Raw genomic sequence first — 25,644 nt, forward strand, 5'->3', positions numbered from 1 at the left:
CTGGCTTTGACAATACTTGTGACATGTACTACCTTTATTTTGGTAACCATAATGCTCATATCTGCAGTTACATTTATTCATGTGCCTGTACTAAAACAGAGCGTTACCATTATATAGGCATTTAAAATAACAGCCTGATTTTTTGGTGTGTGCGCCACCTTCAGGCAAAGGTGTTCCAGCCACCCTCATCAAAATAGATTCATTCCCAGTGGTGCCTGCCAGGACTAGTAGTTACCCAATGAGCGTTATCTATAGATAAGTGGTGGGTTACAGTATCTCTTTCCCACCCAGGCTGGTAAGTTGGTTCAAACCAGTGCTTGCACAAGGGCCAAGGAAAATCTGCCCACTAGGGTGTATTTTCAGACGGACCTGTAAAAAGATACTAGAGGGAGACATCAGCTCTGGACTAATACAGCCCACAAAAACAGAGGCGTCTCAAACAGTGTACTATGGAGACAAGCATGTTAAAGTTGTTTGCAAGGGTGCAAGGTGTAACTGCCGCAGAGCGATCTGTTGGGACTCTAAAAAATGACAACGCTACCATAGCAGACATGGCTGACATTTGAACAAACATAAACCCCCACTGCAAGCCTTTCCACAAAGATAGCACATGGGTCAACATATACTGCCAGCAAGATGCTAAATGCTCACTGTGGACATCAACTGTGAATTGGGGCGTGAAATCCGGCACAGGCAACTTGGCTTTATATCCTTCTGAAGTCATTATAGAGAGTACAATTCACATGTATAATAATCCATTTACAGTGCTTCTGCTTCATCAGATTAGTTTTGAGGATTGTAAATTCCCCCGTACCTTCACACAGACACATGGTATATCACCAAAGGAAAAGCCTTCACCCAACAAACACATCAACATACCTACCAGGATGACTGTTCAATTCCCCCAAACTCCCTCCAGACACCATGTGTAGGGTAACTCCACAAAGGCAGACATCAGCCTACTCCAGAGAGATCAGAGTGGCAAAGGGTAAAGTAAGTCGCAAACCCCACACTATACAAATAAGAAGTGACAGACACAGTATAACAATTCAAGTTGTGCCAACTGGTCTTTAGCAGCAGCCTAGTTTTATAGTACCTTGTGGGAAAGACAGTGCAACCTAAGACAGCAGGTTTAACCCAGGCATGATAGATATTAATCACAGAAATTTATCGAAAGAGTGCGTTCACTCATACTGATGAGAGGTCTGAGTCATGCAAGAAAAATCAGATGCAGTCCCAAACCTTGCTAACTTACGATCTAATTTATAACGTAATTCCATCTACTGCATTCATTCACCACAAATACGAGAAGTAGGGCTAAACAAAAAAAATATATGTATTTACATTTACCAAAGTATCTACTTCTTAAGGGCTTGTATAAACTGTGCATTTGTTTTTTGCAGTTGTATATAGCGAGAACTCGACCCGAAGGTATTGGAGCCTTTTACATGAGCATCACTTACATTACACAAGGACCCATTCATTAGGTCGAGCCTAGAGTCAGCGCACATACGCTGCTCTGCGAGACTTGCTGTACTAGAGTATGGAATAGAAACCCCGCCCACTCTCTGCCTATATTTGCCATTGGCTTGTATCATTGTCCATCGTCAATGCTGGCTTCTGATTCATAAATAGGCTTGCTAGTCTCTCCTTAGTACCACCTTGTCTTCATTTGTAACCGCCCATGGCTACCAGCCCTTTTACTTCGGTTGTCACACAGTACGTGTTATTTAGTCTGTAAGCACTATTTTCTTTACTGTGGTTCTCTTACTGCAGGCACAACGTGCTTTGCTCACATTCAGCGATGTGCGATTTCTCTTTTAAAGCAGTCGGGACAATGGAGGACACTTCTTTCTAATGCCATAGGTCTTGCATTTTTTAGAAAGGTGGGCAAGCCACTGAAAGTTCGAGTGAGGCTCTAGCCAGGTACCTGGCTGTGCCTCAATTCGAGATCTTCTTTGAAACTTGAACCCAAAACAGGCAGAGGATTCATTATGCTCTCTCTCGGACACTGCATGCTCCCATGCATAGGGAAAATGTATTCAGGGTACAAAGAAAGGCGCGTACATACCATGGTCTCGATCCTTTAGCCGACAGAAGACAATTACTATTTACTTGTGTTTAAATTCTCTAACAGAATGACGGGTGGGGCAGTTTTGATTTTTTTTTTGCGTTGGTGGAAATATCAAGACGTTAGTCCCCCTAATAATTATCCCCCATCACCTCGCATTTCAGTGTATTGATTTGTGTAGAGGACTTGTAAACGGTCTTAAAAGAAATAAAGTGTATTCATGAGTTCCTTTAATTCAGTGCAGTGTCGTACCAGTTTTTATCCTGCAGGTAAAAACTGCTCTGGGGATAACGGAGGCTGTGCGCAGGAATGTTTGAATGAAACTTGGGGTGTAAGGTGTTCATGCGCAGCTGGGTGGAAGCTCCATGACGATGGTCAGAGCTGCGATGATAAGCTACATTGATCTCGTTCTTACTAGCGGGCTGTTTTGTTATTTCGTACACTGATTCACTAGCTCGGACTGGTTTTAAAAATATTTGAAACTTGAGTGGGCCAGTGGCGTGATGCAATATGAGATGCGGAATGTGATGGGGCACATAAGTCTGCCATGTCTCAGACTCATGGGCCTTGAGCTGAATGAGGCCCACTTTAAGTGACTGGGGGCCCCTGGAGGGTTGGAGGCCCCCAATGCGCTGCAAGGGGCTATACTACACCCCTGGAGTGGATAAGACTAGTGACAAACAAGCTGTAAATCGCCTTTTCACAAACCCATTGACTGCAAAAGCATGAGTGAACCCCATCCCTAGCCTAGCTGTGCATCTGCCCCTGCTTGCTCTTACTGTCCACATTATTTCTCATATGTCAGTGCCGAGCGCTTTTCCCGCTCCCCGGTCCAGTCAAGGTGTTCCTAATGCTGCTTTATTGACTTCTGTTCATTCCTCATTGGTCAAGGAGCAGCCACGCTGCCATTCCCTCCGCTTGACCATGTTCTCCTAAAGCACTGACTGATTTAAGCAGGTGGCAGAGAGCCTGGGTTTGGGGCTTTGTTTAGAGCTGCATGTTCATGGCATAGAGTGGAACTTAAGCAGTTGTACATGGGGCAGTATCTCCCTGACACCCAGTCTTGGTGCATGACTTATCATATGGCCTGGTCTTCGCGTACTCCATGTATACAATCGATCCTCCTGTTTTCTGTTAAATCTTCACCTGGTTGCATGAGTCATATATTTGAACTTATCTAAAGGTTTTCAATGTATTTGTTTAGTAAGAAGAGTAAAGCAGCGGGCCAAAGATTATTTTTGTGTATCAGATTAACAGAGTTAGATCTTTCTTATTATACAATAATTCAGTGCCTTTCAAGATGGTAGTGCAAAAAGGAATTTACAGATGTGTGTACCAGCGATGCGCTTGATCAAATCCCTGTGTTGGGAGGCAGGGTGTGGGTCTTGCAGTGGGGTTAACAGAACAGGAGAAGCGGGACCCGTGGGAGTAAAAATGTTACCAGCAGCTGGAAATTATTACATACAGGTCCCTTAAATGGGAGCTCCTGGGGTCGAGGAGCTGTGTGAGTTGGTTAGGGTGGTCATCTCGATCCATGTACTCACTAACGCTGTTTTTTCCTGACTGAGCTATCCAGTGACTCCCTGATGTAATGCATGGCTAAACGCTTATAAGGTCCCAAAGGCGTGACCAATTGCATTGCAAATGCTTGTTTTTTGTAGACACAGGGAGATTAAGTGATTTGCCCAGAATCACACGATTTTGAGCCGACGCCGAGACTCGAACCCCCTTCCCCAGATCCAAAGTCAGCAGCTCTGGTTGTTACACCACATTTTCTCCCATTTGAAAATATTCCAAATGTTCCTAGTGTTAGCGATTTGGGAAAGTACATAAACAAACATACCTGTGATGTCGGCGTATCTCTTTACATTGTACTGCCATCCCAAATATAACCGCTCCTGCAGGTATGACTTGGCCAAACCCTTCCAAAGCAGCATCTTGACACTTGACCTATGGAACAACACATTATTTGCTATATTAGGATTGATCATGTCAAAAACAACTGAGCAATCTCACAGCCTTACACTGATCATTGCGACCACAAACATAACATTTTCAATAAACTGTAATTAACTGTTTCAATTCACGACATCACATTACCCACTTTTAGGGAATACAGTCAATTAAATAGTAAATAATGGATCTTTTATCTTGTCTCAACAAAATGCACTCATCATACTGGTCGATCTATGTATAGAATCTTAGGCTGAGATGTTAATGGTACAATAATAATAAGCGGTAAACGGTTTTGTTGTCCGTAGGTACTCTTACTCAAATACCCAAAATATAGAATTGTGAGGATTGTGGTGTATTGTACGACCTTACCGTGTAATATACTCGCAAATCGGTCTTAGGTCCAGTCAGGCTTGTTTGTAAAACCTTTAGCTCAACCCTGGGTAGCTGTGGCTTTGAGCAGGAAGGCTTAAACAAAGGAACTAATGTAAAGCATTTGTAAGCACCAAACAACGGAATAAAAAAAGTCACGCTGCAAAAAAAGAATCCAGCACCGATTTATAAAAATAGATTATATTTTTATCAATTTTGGACACCAAGATGAGCAGATATGCCCAGACAGTTCCGAAGCTATGGATTTTTAAGTAAAACGTAAATCTCAGCTTTTTAGTCCAAAGCGCAAACAAGCATTGGTAATCGAAGTTTAGAAACTTTTGAAAAGATTGAAAGAGTTTGTGTTCATCTACTCCGGCCCGAGTGGGGGGGCAAATTCTGACAGGAAGAAGGTCAGGGGGCCAATAAGGAGTATCTGGACAGTCACCTGGTCACAAAAGCAGTCTCTCGTCCAGCTCCACACTTTACATCCAGTCCACCATAGACTTCAATGTAGTGGTCATGATGCAGAAAGATGCTCTAGGTGCTGTGCGGTCGATGGGGGTGTCCTTGTGGTTATTCCTCAGTCCACTGGTAAGGTGGGGCAACTTTGCTCACAGGGGTCAGTGTCCCTTGAGGTCCTATTTGAGCCAGTAGAAGGCCAGCTGCAGCTGGGATACCGATCTCCGTACACAGCGGGTCCAGCGTATCCTTTGATGAGGGCTGGTGTCTGTCTATGGGGACCACTCTTGGCACAGATGACCCTCCCAGGTCCAGCAGATTCAGGTGCAACCGTTGGCTGTCAAGGATCGGCGTCTTAGGTTGCCCAGTGGTGGTCAGCGGTGATTCAAAGAATGTGGCTACTGACTAGCCGGAATGGGATACTCCAGCTTTAATGGCCCTGGTTCCAGGGGGTCAGCCGACTGGCCCTTTGAGTCACTTCTTTGGTTTGGGGCTGTAGAGAGACTATTCCATGAGTCACAATTCTTCTCTTTGCTAGCCCAAGGTGCGGCAGTTGCAGTCCAGCAGTCGGTGCAGTCTCTTGTGAGGTCCAGAGGTCAGCAGAGCAGTTCTTCTTTGGTCTATTCTCAACTTCCGTTGCGATCTGAGCTTCAGGGTGCCATATTTATGCCCAGAAAGTGCACGGGGAAAGGGGAGGGGGTGATGATGCAGTGACTAGCCAATGGGCTATCAGGCTCCCTCCCACCCTATGACAACTTCTGGCTATGTGTGGCATCTCGTAATCCCGGAGTGCACTATCCTGCCCACTCTCAAGTTGTGGCAATAACCAATAGTACACTTCCATCTAAGTGCTAATTCTGGCGGGAACGTGACTTGGTACCGTAACTAGATCTCCAGTTCAGGCAGAGCACATACAGTTTTTAAGTCCTGAAGGAAGCACACCTCATGCTGCTGGAGGTTCCAGGATGGCAGCAGGAGGGCTAGGCCCACAGAAGGAGATAAAAACGCAACTGTGCTAACTTAGATGGGAGAGATGCGAAACTGCGTTCCTTTCCCCTTGGTGCCATGGACCTCTCTATCAGCATGTGCATTGTCTGGAGGTGGGGAAGAGGTAGTAGCAGGGCTGACCAGAGCGGGATATGGTTAGTTGATGGGTTCTAGACCCACGCACACCAAGTGATGTGTAAGTTCCAGAGAAAGGTTGGTGGCTAAGAGCCACTGATTAAGAGGCCCAAGCAGCTGCATATGCACTGGAGGAGCAAGGCCAGTTTCTGAGACAAAGATGGACACCCTGACTATGGAGGTGGGCTGGTGAGTGAGGACATCCATCTGAGAGGAAATAATAAGAGGACAGGGGAGAGAGTAAGGAAGTAACTGTATTCGATTTTGCACAAAAATCATATAGGTATACATTGAAACACATAAATAAATATTAAACTCATCTTAAAATCCATATATGATAAAAAAAACAATAAATGGGAGCCATCTGAGAGCAATACTACCACAACAGCCTTTCATAAGGTTTAATAGTGCCATAATAAAAAATTACCCCACAACTAAAAAGTTAACGCTAAAGACACAGATCAAAATCCTAGATATAAAAAAAAGCACTGTTTGGGAATCGATGATAATTGTAAATATAAAAAGGTGGATCAAATCGGTCTAAAATTCAATGGTAAGAAAAGTGGCCTAATGTACTTGGAGAGCAGAGAGGAGGACTGGGAGTGATAAACACTAAATGCACAGTATCACACATACCGAGATTATCACAGATACATGGGGGCGGACTAGTTGGCTTATATCATTGCCCTTATTGGAACAGAAGCTGATGAAAAATACTCAGTCTGAAATAGGTTAGGAGACGCCGATGGTGTTTAGACAAATCCAGGAAAAGGTACGTTTGAATTCCTCTCACTGATTTAACCATGATGTATGTATGCATAGACTGCTTGGCTAGGGCAGTGGACTCTCGTTGGGCTGCCACCCAACAGAAGAACGTCTGCCAGATCCAAGAAACATCCTTTTTTACAATAGACTCTGGATCAAAAAATAAACTAGGCCTCCCTAGTTGCTCAAAGGAGGATTTTATATAATCAAGCCAGGGTATGCAAAGGGCATTGTCTAGGGACAGACAATCCAGAAGAATTGATCAATTTAAATCTAGCTCCTCCTTATACCAAATTGAGCACCAGAATAAAAGTGGGTGCAGTCAGATACAACCTGAGATAAAATTCATGCCCACTTCTTCATGGATAATTTCAGCTGGAGTACTTTGTTCCACTGATAACCAACCCCTAAGAAACTTATTTTCAGTTTCCTGGATACTGTAACTAGACGCAAACCCCCAAATCTCACTGCCAAATGTTGCCATAGGAATGCATTTTGCCTTATCGACCCGAGATAGCCCTTTTTAGATTCTCTACTTTTTTTTTTTCTAAATCAAGGGTTGGCATCTGAGATTGGAAATTAAGAACCACAACCAGGAAAAATGTTCCACCTTACGTAGAGTATAAGCTCGAGTTAAAAGTTCAGCTGTTTTTGTATTCTTAGGACCAACCACCACAAAACTTGATTTTTTGTGATTGATGGATAGATCGCATATAAAAGCACAGGTACGGGTCTACCCTTTTCCTTTGGGACGTCTAGGTGGCTGTTGGACAACACCCCTTCCAGGAGATTTTTCTACATTATAAATGAAAAAGAGGCGAGGATCCAACCCTGTCGAACACCCATATTTTATGTTAAAAGACTGAGTGCATTCACCATCCGTCCTGTATTTTACCATTCCCCTCAGACCCATTTGAAGATCTCTGAAGAAAGAGACCAAGACCACATCGACCACCATGGACTCCAGCTCAGGCAACAACCTATTGATGTTCACCACATCAAAGGCTGAGCAGAGGTCCATGAAGGCCAGAGGAATTGAACCCTTTTCTAGCCGTAGTATATTTGGAGATCAAAACATACAAATTTAAATTCTGTTCCACTGTGCCCCTGCCAGACCGAAACCCATATTGGAGTTCATATAAAATATTATTCTTGATTGGCCCAGATTGATAGCCTCTCTAGAATAACTTTTCCTATAATTTTCACTTCAGTATCCACAACAAAAAAAAAATCAGCCTATTATCCTATCACCCTTTTGTTTGTTTTTTAATTCTTTTTTATTATATTGCTTAAAACCAAGACACACGTCATAAACCCAGCTTACACAATTGTTACATTTCCGTAAGTGACATTCCTGAAACGTTGGTACCCCATCATTCCTCCTATCATAGTTATTATAGGCACCCCCACATTCAGTCCTCCATTCCAGTTTCTGTTCCTCCATCATCAATGTCCTCCTCCTCCATTACCTTTGGCGGTTCACATACATAACCCCTGAATTTATTCCAGTTTCCTCATTCCCTGTTCCACTTTTGCGGACAACCACGACTGACATATACAGTTTTCTCGGGCACCATAGCGGAGTCCATATCTTTACACCAGTCTGCGTGTTGGTACGTCTGCTGAGCCCCATTTTTGCACTATATTGCGTTTAGCAAACATTATCCCCAATGTGGCCCAATTCTGTGCTGTACGAGTAAGATCATTTGGCTCCCAAATATTTAATAAGCATCTCCTGGGTTCAGATATTAGTGATACTTCCTCCGCCTGCGATATTGTCCTCATCACCTTAACCCAGTACTCTGTGACCTTCGGACATTGCCACATGGTATGATAAAATGTGCCTTCCTCCCCACATCGAAGGCAATACGGGTTCAGTGCTGTACCAATTTTGTATAATGTGAGCCTCGTGTAGTAGGTTCGGTGCAGTATTTTAAGCTGCACCAACCTTAGTTTTGAAGAAATTCCAACCTCCCTTGGTGAAGCCAGTGCCTCCTGCCATTCAGTATTGTCCAAATCTTCCACCTCCCGGGCCCATTTTTCCCGAAGTCTCTTGGTGGGATAAGGCAGGTTATTAACCAGTTTCCGATATGTGAGAGAGGTCGCCCGGTTGTGCATGTAATCTATCAACAGTCAGTACTCCAGCGGGGTTGCCTCCGGGACCTCATCGCCCGGTGTCAAGGCCGCCTAGAGTGCGTGTTTTACCTGCATATATCGGAACGCTTCGGAGGGTGTCAACTCGTACTGCTGTTAAAGACGCTCGAATGTGATTACTTTTCCGTTGTGCCACATGTCCCCCACTGTGGATATACCAATTGCGTCCCACCGTGCGAATCCCTTACAATTCCGGAGGTGTCCCAACCGTTGCGCCCCAGTTTGGCGTGTGCTTTGTGCCATATTGTAACTGTATGCTTTGTGGGCCCTATTAATGAGGGGGACTGCTTTTTATTATAAAGGGCTGACAGCATACCGTCTGTTCCCAGTCCCGACCTGTCCGCCTGAAAGGCCGGGTCCGCCTGAGGGGCGTGTATCCACTGATTAATGACTTTCAATTGGGCCGCCCAATAATATAACTGTATGTTTGGGTGTGCTATCCCTCCGTCATACCAGCCCTTAACCAACTTGTCCTGAGCAATGCGTGCTGGTTTAGTCCCCCACATTAGAGTGGCGACTTGCGCTGCTATCGTTTTAAAGTAGCTGGGGGGCACTGGAAATGGCGTATTCTCCAGTGCGTATAGGAAGTGAGGGAGCGCTATCATTTTAAAAAGCGCAGCCCTGCCCAGTAGTGTCAGTGGTAGTGTTCCCCAATGCACCGCATCCCTTTTCAAACATTCCAAGGGCGGCATGAGGTTCAGTTTAAAGAAATTATCCGGGCTAAGTGTTATGTATATACCTAAATATTTAAACGTGTCCTCTGCGATCTGTAATGGGCACCCCCCTGGGAGATGCGGTGGTTGACCATGTAAAACAAACAGGACCGATTTAGACCAATTTATGGTGTACCCTGAAGCCCTCCCAAAGATTCCACAAATATTTAGGAGTACCAGTATAGAACGCCTGGGTGAGGTCAAATATAATAACACATCATCTGCATAAAGGGAGATACTGTCCTCCCATCCATCCGCCCATCTGATACCCCGGATCATCGGCTCCCACCTAATCCATGCTGCCAATGGCTCTAGTACTAGGGCAAATAGTAGTGGTGACAAAGGGCAGCCTTGACGTGTGCCCCGTGCCAACGGGAAGCTCCCAGAAATATGGCCGTTGGCCGTAACATGTGCTACCGGTTTGGTGTATAGCAGACGGACCCAAGCACAGAATTTAGGGCCAAAGCCCAAATGTAGAAGCACCGCGAATAGGTAGGTCCACTCAACCATATCAAACGCCATTCGTGCGTCTAACGATAGTATGACCGCAGGCTCCTGAATGTATGGGATACGGGCCATCACCCCGTGAAGGAGTCTTAGGTTTAGAGCCGTGTTTCTGCCTGGCATGAAACCGGATTGATCCGGATGTATTAGTGTCGTCAGATGTGGTGTCAATCTGAGCGCAAGGAGTTTCGCAAGAATTTTGGCCTCTGCGTTGATTAGGGATATCGGGCGATATGAGGCGCAATCCTCAGGGGGCTTTCCAGGTTTCTGGATTGCTATTTAGTGGCTGTTCGCTGGTCCAACGGGAGTTCACCCACCTGCAAACTATCATTATACATATGTAACAGGTGCGGGGCAACGGTCCCAGCCACCATCTTACATAGCTCTATTGGTATACCATTAGGTCCCACCGCTTTCCCAGATTGAAGCGAGCTAATCACCACTAACAATTCTTCCACCGTAAGATCAGCCTCCAGAGCCAAGGCCGCCTCTGGTTTGAGCTTGGGCATACCAATATCTTTTATATAGGACATCGCTGATGAAGAATCATATACCTGCTGAAAGTGTCGCGCCAGGGTATGTGCTATTGTTTCTGGATCAGCCGTTTCATGCCCGTCCGTCGTTCGGAGTCGTCCTATCCATTTTCTCCCCTGCTCCCTTTTGTCAAGCCACGCCAGAAGCTTACCGGCTTTATCACCTGTTTCGTAAACCCTGTGTTGTGTGGCCATCATTCTTAGCTTAGTTGTTTCCCGAAGATACTCCCTATATTGTTGTTGCATTAAACTCAAGTGTTGGGAAGTAGCCGGTGTTGGATTGGTGGTGTGTCGGGCCTCAGCGTTATATAGTTCTAGCTCTATATCATTCAGTTCCCGTTGTTTTTCCCGTTTATGCCCTGTGATGGACGCAATGGCATGTCCCCTGAAAACTGCCTTATAAGCCTCCCACAGGGTAGTCGGAGAGCGGACCGAGTGTTCGTTGTCTTGGAAGTAGTGTTGCGTCACCGCAATGCTAGCTTTTCGGATCTTAGGAACCTGAAGATAACCCAGGAAGATGGGGTAGACACGCTGCCGCACTTTGTGACAATATGTATATGTTAACAACATTGGGGAGTGGTCCGAGATGCCCGTAGGACTAATCTCCACTTTTTCAACATTTTTCAAACTGCCCATGGTGGCGAATAAATAATCTATTCTAGATAGACTGTTATGGACCCCAGAGTAAAAGGTGAACTGCTGTGTTGTTGGGTGGTGACGTCTCCATACGTCAGTGAGTCCCAGCGCCTCTAGAAAGCTCCCCAAGCGCGAACTACTCGTGTGGTGTGTTTTCACGGGGTATCGGTCTATGCCCCCGTCTATAATTGCATTAAAGTCCCCCGATCAGCAGCTCTCCCTCTGGAAGGTCAAGTAAAAAGGCACTCAGAGCCAGAAGTGTGACAGCATATAGGGCCGGGGGAACATACACTGACACTATGTCAATAGCTCGCCCTTCCCATTGTCCAGAAATGGCCGCAAAACGACCATATCCATCTGTCTTTATTTTATGTACTATTAGTGGTGACTGTTTTCGGACCAAGATACCCACCCCTCTGGAGCCTGAGGAAAATTCTGAGTGCGCTACCATCTTAAACCCCCACCTGTCCAGCGCCCTACAAGAGGCACCCGTGAGGTGCGTCCCCTGCAGCAGGGCTACCACCGGGGAGCTACGTTTTAGGCATTGTAGAACTAAGCCTCTCTTTATTTTGTCCCCCAGGCCACGCACATTCTACGTTATAAGGGTTAAGGGAGCCACCTGAGTCATAGGACTGGACCCCTGATCATGGACTAAAGAGTCTAGGTTCGCCATACTTGTGGGATTGTATAAGAGATAATGTTGTTTCAATGGCTTGATGCCTCTGTTGACCAAAGTCCAGGGATGTCTCGACTATGTGTGACCTTACAAACTCAACAAGAAAACAAAAATCTAACCATTCCCAGTCCTTCCCCCTCACTGCCTCCCTGCTAGACGGATTCCAAACTACCCGCCACGCCAACCGTGCAGAGTGCTTATTACCCAAACCCCTGAACATTACTTGCGTGTGAGGGCGAGGATTCCGAGGCAGTCCACAGTCCATCCCCACCCCAGAGGCGATCGCACCTCAAAGAATCACCAGAGCTGCTTGGCATTATCACCGCCGCGTGCTGCCGCACTCCCCCGGGCAAGGGGGGGGGGGGGGGTGGGGGGGGGGGTGGTGGCATCTGGTCCTTCTCGACTCTTCCGCGTTTAAGGCCCTCTGTCTTACCTCGCCCATTTGAACTACTCTGCATCCGAGTTCGGTGAGTCCCAAGTAATTGAGTCCACTTGACCTTTTTCCTCGATCTCCGTCTCCGTGAAGCATCTTCCTCCTGTGCAGAACTGTGTTCTCCAGCGTCCACCTCCTCCCTTCGCTGTTGTCGTCTCTCCTATCGCCTGGATCCATCCACTCGCTGCCATCCCTCGAGCCATTCGTAGGCCTCTTCTGGTGTATCAAAAAACCAGGCCTTGCCATCTGCCACTACCCTTAGCCTCGCAGGGAACAGCATGGAATAAGACAGCTCCCTCCGTCTAAGTTCCTGCTTTATTTCAAGAAAGCGTCTGCGACGTTTGGTGACCGCCGCCGTAAAGTCTGGGAAGAAAGATATCGTTGAATTGTTAATGCGTAGCGGCGGGGCCACTCGCGTGGAAATAAAAAATACGGGCCAGTACTGGTCTGGGGGGCGCACCAGGTTTGGATCTTCCCCCCGGCACCCTATGTGCTCTTTCAACAGAAAAGAAGGTCGAGAGGCCTCTGGGCTGAAGTCTGGTTTTAATAAGATCTTCAATGTATAGGTCCATGGCTGGACTCCCTTCACTCTCGGGAATACCCGTGATTCAAACATTATTGCGGCGCAAGCGCCCTTCTTGGTCGTCCAGCTTCGTCGCCATCATTTTATTTTCGGCTTCCATTTGTTTGACCTTGCGGATTAGCATGGCCGAGTCTGTAGATAAAGATTTTGTCACCTGTTCCACCTCGGTAACCCTGGCAGTCATTTTTTGAAAGTCGGCTCTTAGGAACGAAACATCAGTGGGGATGGAACCCACCGTTGACTGTACCTTAGTGAGCGCATCCATAATGTCATCCAATGTCACTTTGCTTACTCCGTCCCCCACAGGGGCTGTGTCTGTGACCGCTGTACGATTCGACTGCGCAGGAGTTTCTTTGGCATAGGCAAACTTATCCAGCTTGAGCTGCGAGTTTGTGCGCTGTCCTTTGCCCCCCATTTCGAATCTGCGTAGGTTGGGTTGAGCGGTAGTCACCGCCGCCTGCCGCAAGACCTCCCGATCTGCGCGGCCTGTCGGCTTTCCCGTCTTGTCAGATTATATGGGCAGTGAGGGGGTATTTACCTAGACTTGGCGAACCACCAGATGTGCCCCAGCTTCCACGGTTTCATAAACAGCCGGCCGACGACCGGCTTTATGTCCACAATCACCACCCGGTCTTCTTTCAATGGGAGTTGGTATCCAAATAGCTGCTGTGCAGGGAGTTGCCGCCCTAAGTTATTCCCCCAGGGCCCTGACCCCGTCCCCTGCTGCCCGTCGACCAGTGGCCGGTGTTTGTGCTCAGCCTCCTGCTGTAGCACCGGTTTACCCGAGATATGAGCCGCCACTGCTTAGTTTTTGCACACCACCAAGTGGGTCACTCCTCCCTGTGGTACCCAGGTTCCCGCCGGCTGAGCAGGCGGCCCGCTACACCTGAGCACTCCTCTCCATGCATGCTTGCTGTTCTATGGGGTTGCTGCGACGCACCTAAAGGTATGTGTTCCCAGGCTCAGCCTCTTCGCTTGGCCTCTCGAATTTCCTTCCCCCCCCCCCCCCCAAGGCACTCTGGTCTGCAGGCCGGGCCGGCGTCTCCTCCATTTGTGCCCCCTTGGTATGTCCGCTTCACCGTGCCGCCGGGGGGGAGGGCCTGGGGGGGGTCCATCGAGCGCCAGGCAGCCACAGGTCCAGAGGCGCCGCTCCCGCACCCGTTATTAAATTTGCGCCGAGGACCGCCCTATCGTCACCATCACTCCGGGCCGCGAGCCTCTACTCCGGGCCCCAGGTCTAGGCCAGTCCCCGGTCGCAGCCGCTTGCGTAGGCCGCTTTGCTTCGTGCGCTCTGCCGAGCGCGCTGCGGAATATGTGCAATCAAAGCCCCAGCAACTCCTCAAGGCACGTCTGCCTCCAGGCCAGGATAAATGACCGGATTATACGCCGGATATTTGGGGGAAAGTTACTCCGCCGTCGGAGCTCCTCTAAGCGGCGGCCATTTAGATCGGCTGCTGGCCACGCCCCCAATCCTATCACCCTTTTTGAACACCGGTACAATTACTGACTGATGCCTAGTTTCAGGTAAAGGGCCACAGATAGCTGCGTTAACACGCATAGTAATAACTGGGGCTCACAGGTTCACTAGGAAAGTATGGCTTTAGTTATTTCTGCTCAGCTTATTGTGAGCCTGTCAGCTACTGTAACGCGCGGTGTCAGAGGGACAAGTAGATCATATAGAGCAGAAAAATTATCCACCCACGCCTGGGCAGGAACAGTATTGGCTTGATCGGAGAGCTGGTCATCTTTGAAAAAGGAATGATTCAGAGTCCTCCAAAAGGTGGTACCGTTCTTCTGGTTACTTGCCTTCATTAATTCTTTCTACAAGTCATTCTTTAGCTGCAGCTTCATATACCGAAACGCAACTCTATATGCGGTCCTACATCGCCTGATCTTTTCCTTGTCCCGCAGTGTTTTTTTAGATTGTCATCAAAAGCTCCTTTCTCGCCTTAGTACCGTTCCTATCGAACCATCTACAGTACTTGGACGAGCCAACCACGGCCGGCTTTGTAAGGGCTGAGTTGATGAAGAAACAACTTACATTAAAAGCCTTAAGAATATGTCCAAAGGGTGCTTCTCCTTTATTCAAACCCCCTAGCACAAGCAGTTGTGAATAATAAAAAGTCAGAAGTATTCACTCTGAGTAGGGGGGCTCGCCAAGGCTGCCCACTCTCTCCCCTCCTCTTCGCATTGGCCTTGGAGAGCTTGGCATCGTGGGTGCGGAGGGATCCAGTGATACGAGGATAGAGATAGGCAGACACATGGGAAAACCACAATTCATTGTAGGAGGACGACATACTCCTGTATCTAGCCTCTCCAAGGGCATCCCTCACATCTGTTCTAGACATTTTTGCAATTTTTGGCAGGTACTCTTGATACTCGATTAACTGGAGTAAATCTGTACTGTACGTCCTTAACGGCCCTCTGCCTGATCTCCCTAGGGGATGTACAGTGCAAGTCACCACGACCGGTTTTAAGGACCTGGGTATCTATATAGCATCTGATCCAGTGGCTAGATTTTCCCACAATCTCCTCCCGCCCCTGCAGAGACTGAAGCGGGATACTGAGCGCTGGAAAGCACTTCCTCTCTCCCTGCTGGGCAGGGCATCCCTATTTAAAATGATGTCCGTGCCACGCTTCCTCTGTCTTGCAAAATTCCTCGGACCTGGTACCTGCAAGCTATTTCGGACAAATTGAAACCCTGCAGAGACGTCTGATGTGGAATGGGAGACCACGTATTGCACTAGCCAAACTTAACCTTGCTTAGTATGATGGGGGTATAGGCCTTCCTGACCTCAAAAAATATTATTGAGCAGCACACCTGGCCGCCATCAACCATGGAACGTATAGACGAGCTGATGAGCCAGGCTACGCAATGGATAGGTGGCTACTGCCGGGAGGGAACTACAATAGGGCCTTGTAATCCATGACTGGGGAACGACATCGGACAGGGCCGACTAAGCACTCGGCGCAAGTCTGGCATGCAGATAACAGAAGCCTGGGGTGGGACCATAAGGTAACACTGGCCACCCCTTTATGGGATTCAGAACTACTTGGGAATTTGTGGAAATCAAAGGGCTTTGACAAGTGGGACTTCATAGGTATCTCAAAGGTTGGCAACCTCTGGGTTTAAGGGGAGGTTACATAATTTCCCTCCTTGCAGCAGGAACACGACATGGCAGCCACAGAGTACTTTAGATACTTGCAGGCTTGACACGCACTACAGACGCTCCACCAGAAAGGCGATACCCCCCCAGAGTCCTCGCCCCTCAAATACAGAATATTGGACGGCTACCTTCCGACAAAAACCATTTCACTTACATATAAAAAGCTGATACACAACTTCAGCGATCCCCTTCAACACTTAAGGGAGAAATGGGAAAGGGACGGGAGAAATGGGAAAGGGACGGCATAATCCTGGACGACGAGGACTGGGTGGCGGCAGTGGCCTCCCCAAGGGAAGTAGCCATCTCAGCCAGATTACGTCTGGTACAACTAAATATATTACACCGCATTTACATTACAGGGCCTGGGCTAGTGAAAATGGGGAGGGCAGAGGATTGAAAATGCAGGAGGCGCTGTGGAGGGGAGGGAGCATTTCTGAACATACTCTGGGAATGTCCACACATCCAGAGATACTGGACGAAAATACACGACACTCTCGGTGAGGTACTCACTCTTGACATCCACCTAGAAGTCAAAAGATGTCTCCTCAATGTGTGGGAACCCACTGACTTGAACAGCAAGCAAATCATATAGGTTACGCTGGGACTGATGATTGCAAAGCATAACATTGCACAGATGTGGGGGGGGAGGGGGGCGCAGGCACCGACTGTGGCAGCATGGAAGAGGGACATGGACTGGTGTATGTTCTGAGAAAAGACAGTATATGTGGCAAGGGGATCCCCCAAGAAGTGGTCCCGTGTATGGAATGATTGGAATATATTTCGAGGTAATATTTGTACCCCCCGATCACGCATACATCTGACGATCCACCATCACCATGATTATGTCACCAACTACAGAGTCTTAGTTACGCACTTGCCAAAATAGATTGTAATACAGCAACTTATAGTCTGTTGATACTGTATCATGTAATGTCGATTCATGTTTGTTTAATAAAAATAAATATTTTTTAAAAAAGCCTTAAGAATAGAGTCAGGTTGGGCTTCCTCATCCGGGCATGTGTTGAATTCTGCCTGACAAGACCTTATCACATCAGCATTAAAAGTCTCAGAAATAATCTGCTCCCATTTGAACCTTCGCCCATTGTCTTTGGAGGTAGTCATGGCTTTATGAACAGCATGACTGGCCACCAGCATTTTCCTCCACTGAAAATTTGTAGACAGTGGAATATGGTCGCTATGGACATTCCATTCAGTTTAAGACTAGACAAAATTCAATAAAAACTCTTAAAAACATAAATGTAATTAATAAACAAGCCCTCCACTTGGCCTTCCAAGGTTGGGGTAGTGTCCATCTGATCTAAATCACTCCTGCAGAGTAAATTAACTAGATTATAATCTGCAACCAGATCATTAAAAAGATTCCCTTGTGCAGTATGCTCGACTGGCACCTGATCAACATCAGCCCCGTAGTCATTCGCAGGGTCATACAGATAACAATTGTTACACAGATGGAGTTTAAAATCTCCTGTTATCATTAGGGCTATATGATTAAGTGACTGAGAAACAGTATAAACTTTAAATATTTTAAAAAGGTCACCTATTACATATGAAGCATCTCTCCCATGTATATGGCATTATAAACATTGATACATAAAATATTGAAATGAAACTCAAAGGCCATAAAATACACATAAAAACTGAGAATTAGTAGGAACCAGAGTAGGGTTACAATTCAAATTTAATTAGACAAGGTTAACAAGGCCCCCTCTGGCCGCCCACTTATTGAGAGAATCCCCTCAGTACTAAAAGATGTATAACCATCTTCATATAAATCCCCCTTTGAATCCCGAGTTTCCTGGAGCTTAATAATATCGTGGGCATTTAAGCAGCCAAGGTCGCCCAATTTTCCTTGCACAATTGCTATATTCCAGCTCAGGACTTTTAACTCCCTCATTGTGGCAGTTGTGCTGGCAAACATATTATAATTACTGTGTCTACTCAGTCAGTGTAGATCGTTCAGCCCACTCAAAGGTTCAAACCTATTATTTAGTGGAATCAGGTGGTATTGCGAGTGGGTGGAACTAGAACCGAACTCCTGGGTTGGTTTGGACTCCCTCCGTCGTGTGTAGTCCCTTCTCAATTGTTTATAAAAAGAAAACAAGCGGGGGAGTAATGTAGATACTGGCTCACACAAAATGAGACCTGCCCTATAATTATTTGAAAAGTTAATCACAATACAATCCCCCTTCAGAGTATTTAAGGTGCGCCCAATCCACGCACCCTGCTAGTCATTATGATCTCCTCGAGCAGGCGCTGTCTAGAGAAATTATGCAATCTACCAGCTAGCCAGAATATCACCTTATTTTTTAGTTGTTCATACGATTCTGATTCAGATTGTTTAAGGTGACTTACATTGGCCAATACTAAAGCATAAGGCATACAGGCTGGGGGATGGCGAATAGTGACTTCACTGGTCTTAGGCTATAGGAGGTGTTGTTCTGCCTATGGACACCAGGGTCTAGGCCAGGTGCATCACAGCACCTGGCCTAGACATAGTAGTCTATGATGCACCAGGGCAAATACACCCGCCTCCTGCTCAACAGAGGCTTTATTTGCCTCTTTTATAAGAAGCCTTTTTAGTAGGCAGGGAACAGTTTGAGGCAGGAGCAGTAATCAAATGTCTCTACTCTGATCTGATGATCGCGACAAATTGTTATTCACCACCCTAGCTGCTAAAGGGTGAACACTACCACCAGGTGAAAAGATGGTATGGTGGAGGGGGAGCTTTATGGGCAAGGGATTGTAACTGCTCCTGTAGAGCCTCCATTGAGTTACCTAAAGGACGTCCTTGGGGGCCAACAATCCCTCCTAGCACCACCTGACACACTACTAGTAGGAGGATGAAGCCCCCTTGGCTATTAAGGGCCCTTGGGGGCCAACTACCCCTCCTGTTCCCTCCAGCAAATCCCACACAGTGGGTTTGTTGTAATGATTTCAGTGGCCACACCCTCTTTCTCCTCGACTTTACAAACGTGCCTCCTGGTGCACTACTTTTTGGGGGATGAAGTCCCCTTGGCTCTTGAGGGTACTTGGGGGCCAACTAGCCATCCTGTTACCTCCAGTAAGGCTTACTCAACTGGACTGCTGAAAGAAAGTCAGAGACCATGCCCTATTTCTTCACCACTCTGCAAACGTGCCTCCTGGCGCGCTGGCGCTTGGGGGAAGAAGTCCACTTTAGTCCTGATTCCGTCAGGAGGACCTCATTCCCCTACCAGCAGTGCGCCGAGAGGCACCCCACATTTCAATCAATTAGCCCTGGGGAGGTGGAGGTACCCCGCATTATTTGTTATTGCCCACGGGACCTGGGCCACCCGGGGGCTTAATTAAACGAAGTGTGGGAGTCCGCACTTCGTTTAAAAAAGAAAAATGTGGTCAAATTTGCGGATCCTTCACGACTCCCGCCCCCAAAAAAATGAACAGGCCTAAGGGTCAGGGTGTTTCTACCTTGCACCCTTTTCTTTTTTTTTTTTTTCTTTTTTCTTGTGATTCGGTTCAACCGAGTCACAAGATGGCTGCCAACACGTCCTGGTTTGAAGTGTTGGCATCAAAACACAAGGGGGAGAGTACTGATAGGTAAAGTAGGGACTTGGCCCCCACAATACCATGCAAATAGCCAAAAAAGGGTCCCTTCAGTGTCAGAGAAATAACCCTTGCAAGAACTTAAAAAAAAAAAAAAAATTCTTTCAAATAACCCTCACCCACCCGGGTTACCCCTTGGTGGCATGCTTCATCATAGGGTCCATCCCTGCCCTCTACAGACAGGGGCGTGCTGCTACCAAAGAATACGCGGGAGCACTAGATTGGAAAATAGGGGTGTCCCTATACACCTAACCACCTACGTTGTCTTAGAATGGAGTGGGTTTTATTTGAAGTGAGAAAAAAACGGTTAAAAATACCAGATTAGTGGGTCCAGAACAAATGTATTTCCCAACCCTAAAGTGGCATGCTAAAATTTGAGTATGTGCAGGAAAACTCTAGGCGTGAATAGCTATACGGTAGACTAGTTTCATGTCCTACCCCAAGTCATTTCATCGGGACATAGAAAGGATAATCTGATGCGCAAATTATATGATGTAGGAACTCCATTACCGGACCTATAAAAGTACTAATGGGCAACACAATTAGTTGTTCTCAACAACAGTTTATCACAGTAAGAAACCTGGATCCCAGCCAAAAGACACAATGGGGGGGGGGGGGGGGGGGGGGACAACACTGGTTACCTGACAGCACAGCACAGACTTATGTAGCTGAAATCCATAATGAGGCATACGAACAGTAATTGGGATGGATGTGGAGAGAGATCACAAAAAGATGGGTTGGAAAGGAAAATTAAAAGGATATACCCCAACATGGACAAGCACGAGACCAAGAGCTAGGCTGCTTGCAAGTCTTCCGAGGCTGAGACTTAGGAGATGGTCCTGGAACAGATGACTTGCAGGCCTTTGAGCAACTTGCAGCACACTAGAAAATGGAGCACGCAAAAATATTCTGTTTCATACAATTTGCACCATGCCTTACTGACCCATATAAGAAAGGGGTGACAAAGACATGCCCTACGCGTACACATTCCGTCTCCCATCTCTCTCTCGGAATTCAGCCCTCTAGAAGCCCAAGTGATGATGGGGAATTTGGGCAGAGGTGGGGTGTCTCGGATCTACCACTCATTGGTGAATAACAGGCCCTGCATGGCCGTTGGGAGGGGTGGTTGGGCCCCTTGGAGGACGCAGACTGGAGGGACGCCCTTATGGCTCCTAAAACGTTGACGACCTCCTCTAAGCTAAGGTTAGTCCAACTCTATTAATTGCACGTGGCGTACCTCACCCCTGCGCGTCTCTACAGTGCCCGCCTGCGGTCCTCCCCCAATTGCGCACGATGCGATCATGTTCCTGCTGACTTCTACCACATGGTCTGGCTATGTCCGGTCCTGGCGGCATTTTCGGCAGGGTTGGAGCTGGAACTTCCTTGACCCTGGGGTGGGAGGTCCCACATGACCCGGTGCGTTTGCTCCTGGGGGTGTTTGATGGCCCAGACGGTTCCCGGGCCCATAAGCACTTTCTCGGCACGGTGGTGGCGAAGCGGGACATTACGGCACTCTGGTCCCTGGCCAAGCCTCCTAGTGTCAGGCGGTGGAAACGGGGGGTGGACTGGTGTGGGACCCAAGAGGAATCCCTCTTTGAAGCCCGTGGTTGTCCTGAACTTTTCCAGAAGGTGTGGGGCAAATGGTTCAACCTAGTTCCCTAAGAGGGTTGTGGATGTGTAGGCTTCATGTCCCCTACGGGCATTATTTTACACTGCTGTATGCCTTATGCTCCTTTGTCCCTAGTTGTGTGGCTGTCGACTGTCGTCTTAGTGCATTTGATTCTGCTACCAATGTACTGTTTTGGTGTGATTTTAACTCAATAACATTGATTATCAAAAAAAAAAAAAAAAAAAAGGAGGTGACAAATTGTATCTGAGACTCCATCAAAATATAGCGTATTATCCGAGAGACCTTTGAAGGAAGCAAAGACTAGGCCTTTTAAAACACTTATCAATAATGCCCCCATCAACCTAAACAAATTAATTGCTCAGCTGGTGTCTAACCCGTGAAAAAAGGAGGTGTGACTGGAGAAAGCCCTTCAACACATCAGCAAGGTAGCCACACAGGCAGAATTCAGATAGGTACAGTAAAAAATTGTCTACCAATTGCATTATATATACACAGATGATAAAAAGGTAAAAAATGACCGGAAATATAGAGTTAACTCTGAAGGGGTGGTAATGCGGCTGGGTGGGAGAATTCTACTACACAATATGGTTATGTGACAAATCGAAGAAATCCTGGGAAGATCACCACAGGATGTATGAATATGGTTCTAGAGACCACGCTATCACCAAATGCAAAATTAGTGCGGATGAGAATATGGTCTGACAAGTATGTACCAAGATAAAATACTATGTTAAGCAACATGGAGCTTCTGATTACACACAAGGATGTGGGCTAGATTTTTGGTAAACTCAGATATTTATACATTTTAAAAAACCTGTCAACTGGAGGATCAATATGGTTTGTTGCATGCTGACAGAAGGGTAGGGGATGACCGAAGAAATATTAGAAAATATGGAGCCTGTGAATAAGCACAACCAGGAAGGTGGTCAGAATGGAAACAATATAATCTAGGTGTGAAATATAGGCAATAGAAAAGGCTGAAGTAACACACAGTGGATATCCCCATCCCATCCATCCACCACCATGTACCGCCACCCTAACCCCTGAAACAAGAAGAAATCAACCAAACATCTTTATATGACCAGGACACCAACAGAACTCTAGGCTGTTATGAGACAGGTGTGGTTACATTTCACTTGATTCAACAAAATCAATTACATTTTTTTTTTGTCAAAACTGTACTGAATCCCTACTTGGAAACCAATAAAAGCAATTATACCAATGAAACAATCCTTTATAAAGGTACAGAGAAATTTTGAGATACAGTTTATATATCGTAAGGGTTGCCACAATATATTATCACATACAGAGCCCACTGTATGAACAATCAACACAAACATCCCCTATACCTTCCCCCTGCGCTTCCCATGACATCCCCCAAAAATAACCATAGGTACAAGGGGCTTTAAGGCCTAGGTATTTAGAGATCAGCTCTGCATCTCCACCTGGAATCACATTGTTTTTTAACCTGCTAATCCATGTGCTTGCAATTAATTTTATCATAACAGTGCCATTTGGCCTTAAGTGGTTTGTAGCTCAGAGTTTCACTCTGCGCTGTCCACAAGATAATTGCAAACTTGGTTTTTTTTTAATTGTTTTTTTAATTAAGGTTTATGCATTTATTACAGCGCATAGATATACCAAACATCTCTTTGCATAAGCAACACCAGCATAACAAAAGATAAAAAAGAATAAACAATGCAGATACAATGGCAAAAACAGAAAACAAAAGCAATAATCAATATCAGGTACATTTTCATGGTCAGAATATGTTACATGCACATCTGATTTGTCCTTTACATGTTGTAGTTTTGTCCTTTTCGGGTGCGTGTGGGGTACCACAGCCATAATACATCATATCACACATCCTCACTGAGGATCATTATTAGACTTTGCTAGCAAGTAGTCTCTCAATGGGGCCCAAATGTCCCTGGGTCGAGAGGACATTGGCAGCTCCTCAGCATAGAGGTCCAACTGCTCATGGCAGTACACCAGATCCTTAACCCATTCATCAACCTTCGGAGCCATTTTGCTTTCCCACGTGAACAGCACTTGCCTCTTGGCAAGCAAGAGGGCCACACGTACAAACCTCCACATGACAGCCTTCAAGTGAGGGACATGCCCAAGAAGGCATACCAAAGGCGTGCATTGCAGTATTTGACCTGTCATAGTATGTATTCGTGTGGTAACGGTCTCCCAGTAATGGAACACTGGAGCACACTGCCAAGCAAGATGGAGGAAATCAGCACCGTCTCGCCCACATCGGCGGCACTGGTCAGTATCCCGAAGTCCCATCCTACGTAGCCTAACAGGAGTATGGTACACCTGATGAAGGAATTTAAAATGAATAATTCTCAAATTCCCATTCGGGGACAGGCGACCCGTCAGCATACAAATCTGTTCCCATTCTTTTGCAGTAATCGAGGGAGTCACTATAGCATTCCATCTCTCCAAGCTTTTGTCTGGTCCACGAACCGTTTCATCCTGTACTGCTTTATATAACTTAGTAATTAGTTTTTTCTTGGTTGGGGCTACCAGTAACAGCTGAAGCGACTTAAGTGTATCGGGCTCTACAGGGAACTCCGCATAATGTTCGTTTACCGCGCGCTTCAATCGGTAGCAAGTGTATCGAAATAGCGGAGTGGGGTTTCGTATGTATTGGAGGTCTTCGTCCGCGAGATATCTACCCCCCGGGTAAAGATCGCTCTTATGCGTTATGCCAGCTTCCTTCAGCTCAGTTATGGGCCCTCTTTCCTGAGTAACCGACAAAGCCGCGTGTCCTGCGAGCGGTAACGCAGGAGCATATAAAGGTAGTTTATGCGAATCGCCTGCCAAGCCAATCGCCTGCCAAGCCGTGACAGTAGCATCAATCGTGTTAATCTCTGTTCTGGGCGTCTGTCTACGTGTGTGCGTGAGGATGCTCAGCAGAGATACAGGGTAAGCGTCCCAGTCTTCTACTGCCACGTGTGGAATGTAGTCATGAGATCTAAACCAATAATAAGCATATTGGGCCTGTGCGCAGAGATAATAAACATACAACTCGGGAGCAGCAAACCCACCCGTGTCATATGTAAGCGACAATGTGAGCCAACTAATTCTAGGCTGCTTATCCCCCATACTAAGCACAATAATTGAGTTTGCACTGTTTTGAAAAAGTGCTTGTTCAGCTTTATTGGAATGTTGCAAAACAGATACAAAAACCTAGGCAGTATGACCATTTTAATTACTGCGATTCGATCCGCCAGTGATAAAGGAAGATGAGACCATCTATCCACTTGTTGCACCAGAGTGCTATATGCTTGGCCATAGTTCTCTTTAACCACAATATCAGGATTGCGGTGTACCCAAACGCCCAGATATTTAACTGGATCTTCAGACCATAATAATGGGTATTCTAACTGGGGTGGAGACGTAGACTGCGTTAGTGGAATGATGACCGATTTTTCCCAGTTAATCTGGAGACCAGAAAAAAGACCAAATTTAATATATTCCCGTATAATCGGAGATAGATGAATCTGAGGGTCACGGACGAACAAAACCATATCGTCCGCGTACATGGAGATCCCCACCAGATGGTTATTAAAATTAAGAGCGGCTGCTCTATGACATTGCCGGATTTTACAGGCCAAAGGTTCCAGAATGAGAGCAAAAAGGAGGGGGGACAGGGGACAGCCCTGTCTAGTACCGCGTTCAATACTAAAGGGTTCCAAAGTAAGGCCACTAACTCGCACTCTCGCCGACGCGTCTGTATATAAAACCTGTATCCAGCGTGTCAGTACAAAGGGAAAGCCCATTCTATGCAGTATGTGGAACATATACTTTCATTCTATGGAGTCAAATGCCTTAGCGGCATCTAGCATTACCGCAGCAGCAGACAAGTTGGGGTTGAGAACGTGGAACATGGCAAAAAAAAAAAATAGTGACCTCATGAATGGCAGGAGGCGCTGTCATCCCCTCGGGAGGTGGCAATACCGGCACGCTTGCGATTGATACAATTGAAAATACTTCATCGTACATATTACACTAGAGTGACCTCTTTAAAATAGGGATGGCTGCACACCAATTTTGTCTGAGGGGTTGTGGGGAGCAGGGTACCTTCTACCACACGATATGGGAATGTCCGAAGATTCGGCAATACTGGATCAAGATAATGAGGACTGTGTCACAAACCGTGGCGGACTCAGTGCTTCCGGAACCGAAACAATGCCTCTTAAACATATGGGAGCCGACTGATCTAACCCACCCCGCGCAAGACTGGGTAACGATGGAA

At 46.6% G+C, this 25,644-nt stretch overlaps 1 protein-coding gene across 4 annotated transcripts in view; it reads right to left on the reverse strand.

Moving 5' to 3' along the window:
• PRMT9 (protein arginine methyltransferase 9) overlaps positions 1 to 25,644 on the reverse strand; it is a 227,033-nt gene that overhangs the window by 101,354 nt on the left and 100,035 nt on the right. For all 4 annotated transcript variants that reach the window (XM_085641632.1, XM_085641635.1, XM_085641633.1 and 1 more), the window contains one exon: positions 3,915 to 4,021. In XM_085641632.1, coding sequence (XP_085497758.1) covers positions 3,915 to 4,021 — 107 coding nt within the window. The remainder of the gene's footprint in view (positions 1 to 3,914; positions 4,022 to 25,644) is intronic.

The sequence above is a fragment of the Triturus cristatus genome, chromosome 2_2 (genome assembly GCF_964204655.1).
Source record: "Triturus cristatus chromosome 2_2, aTriCri1.1, whole genome shotgun sequence".
NCBI lineage: Eukaryota > Metazoa > Chordata > Amphibia > Caudata > Salamandridae > Triturus > Triturus cristatus.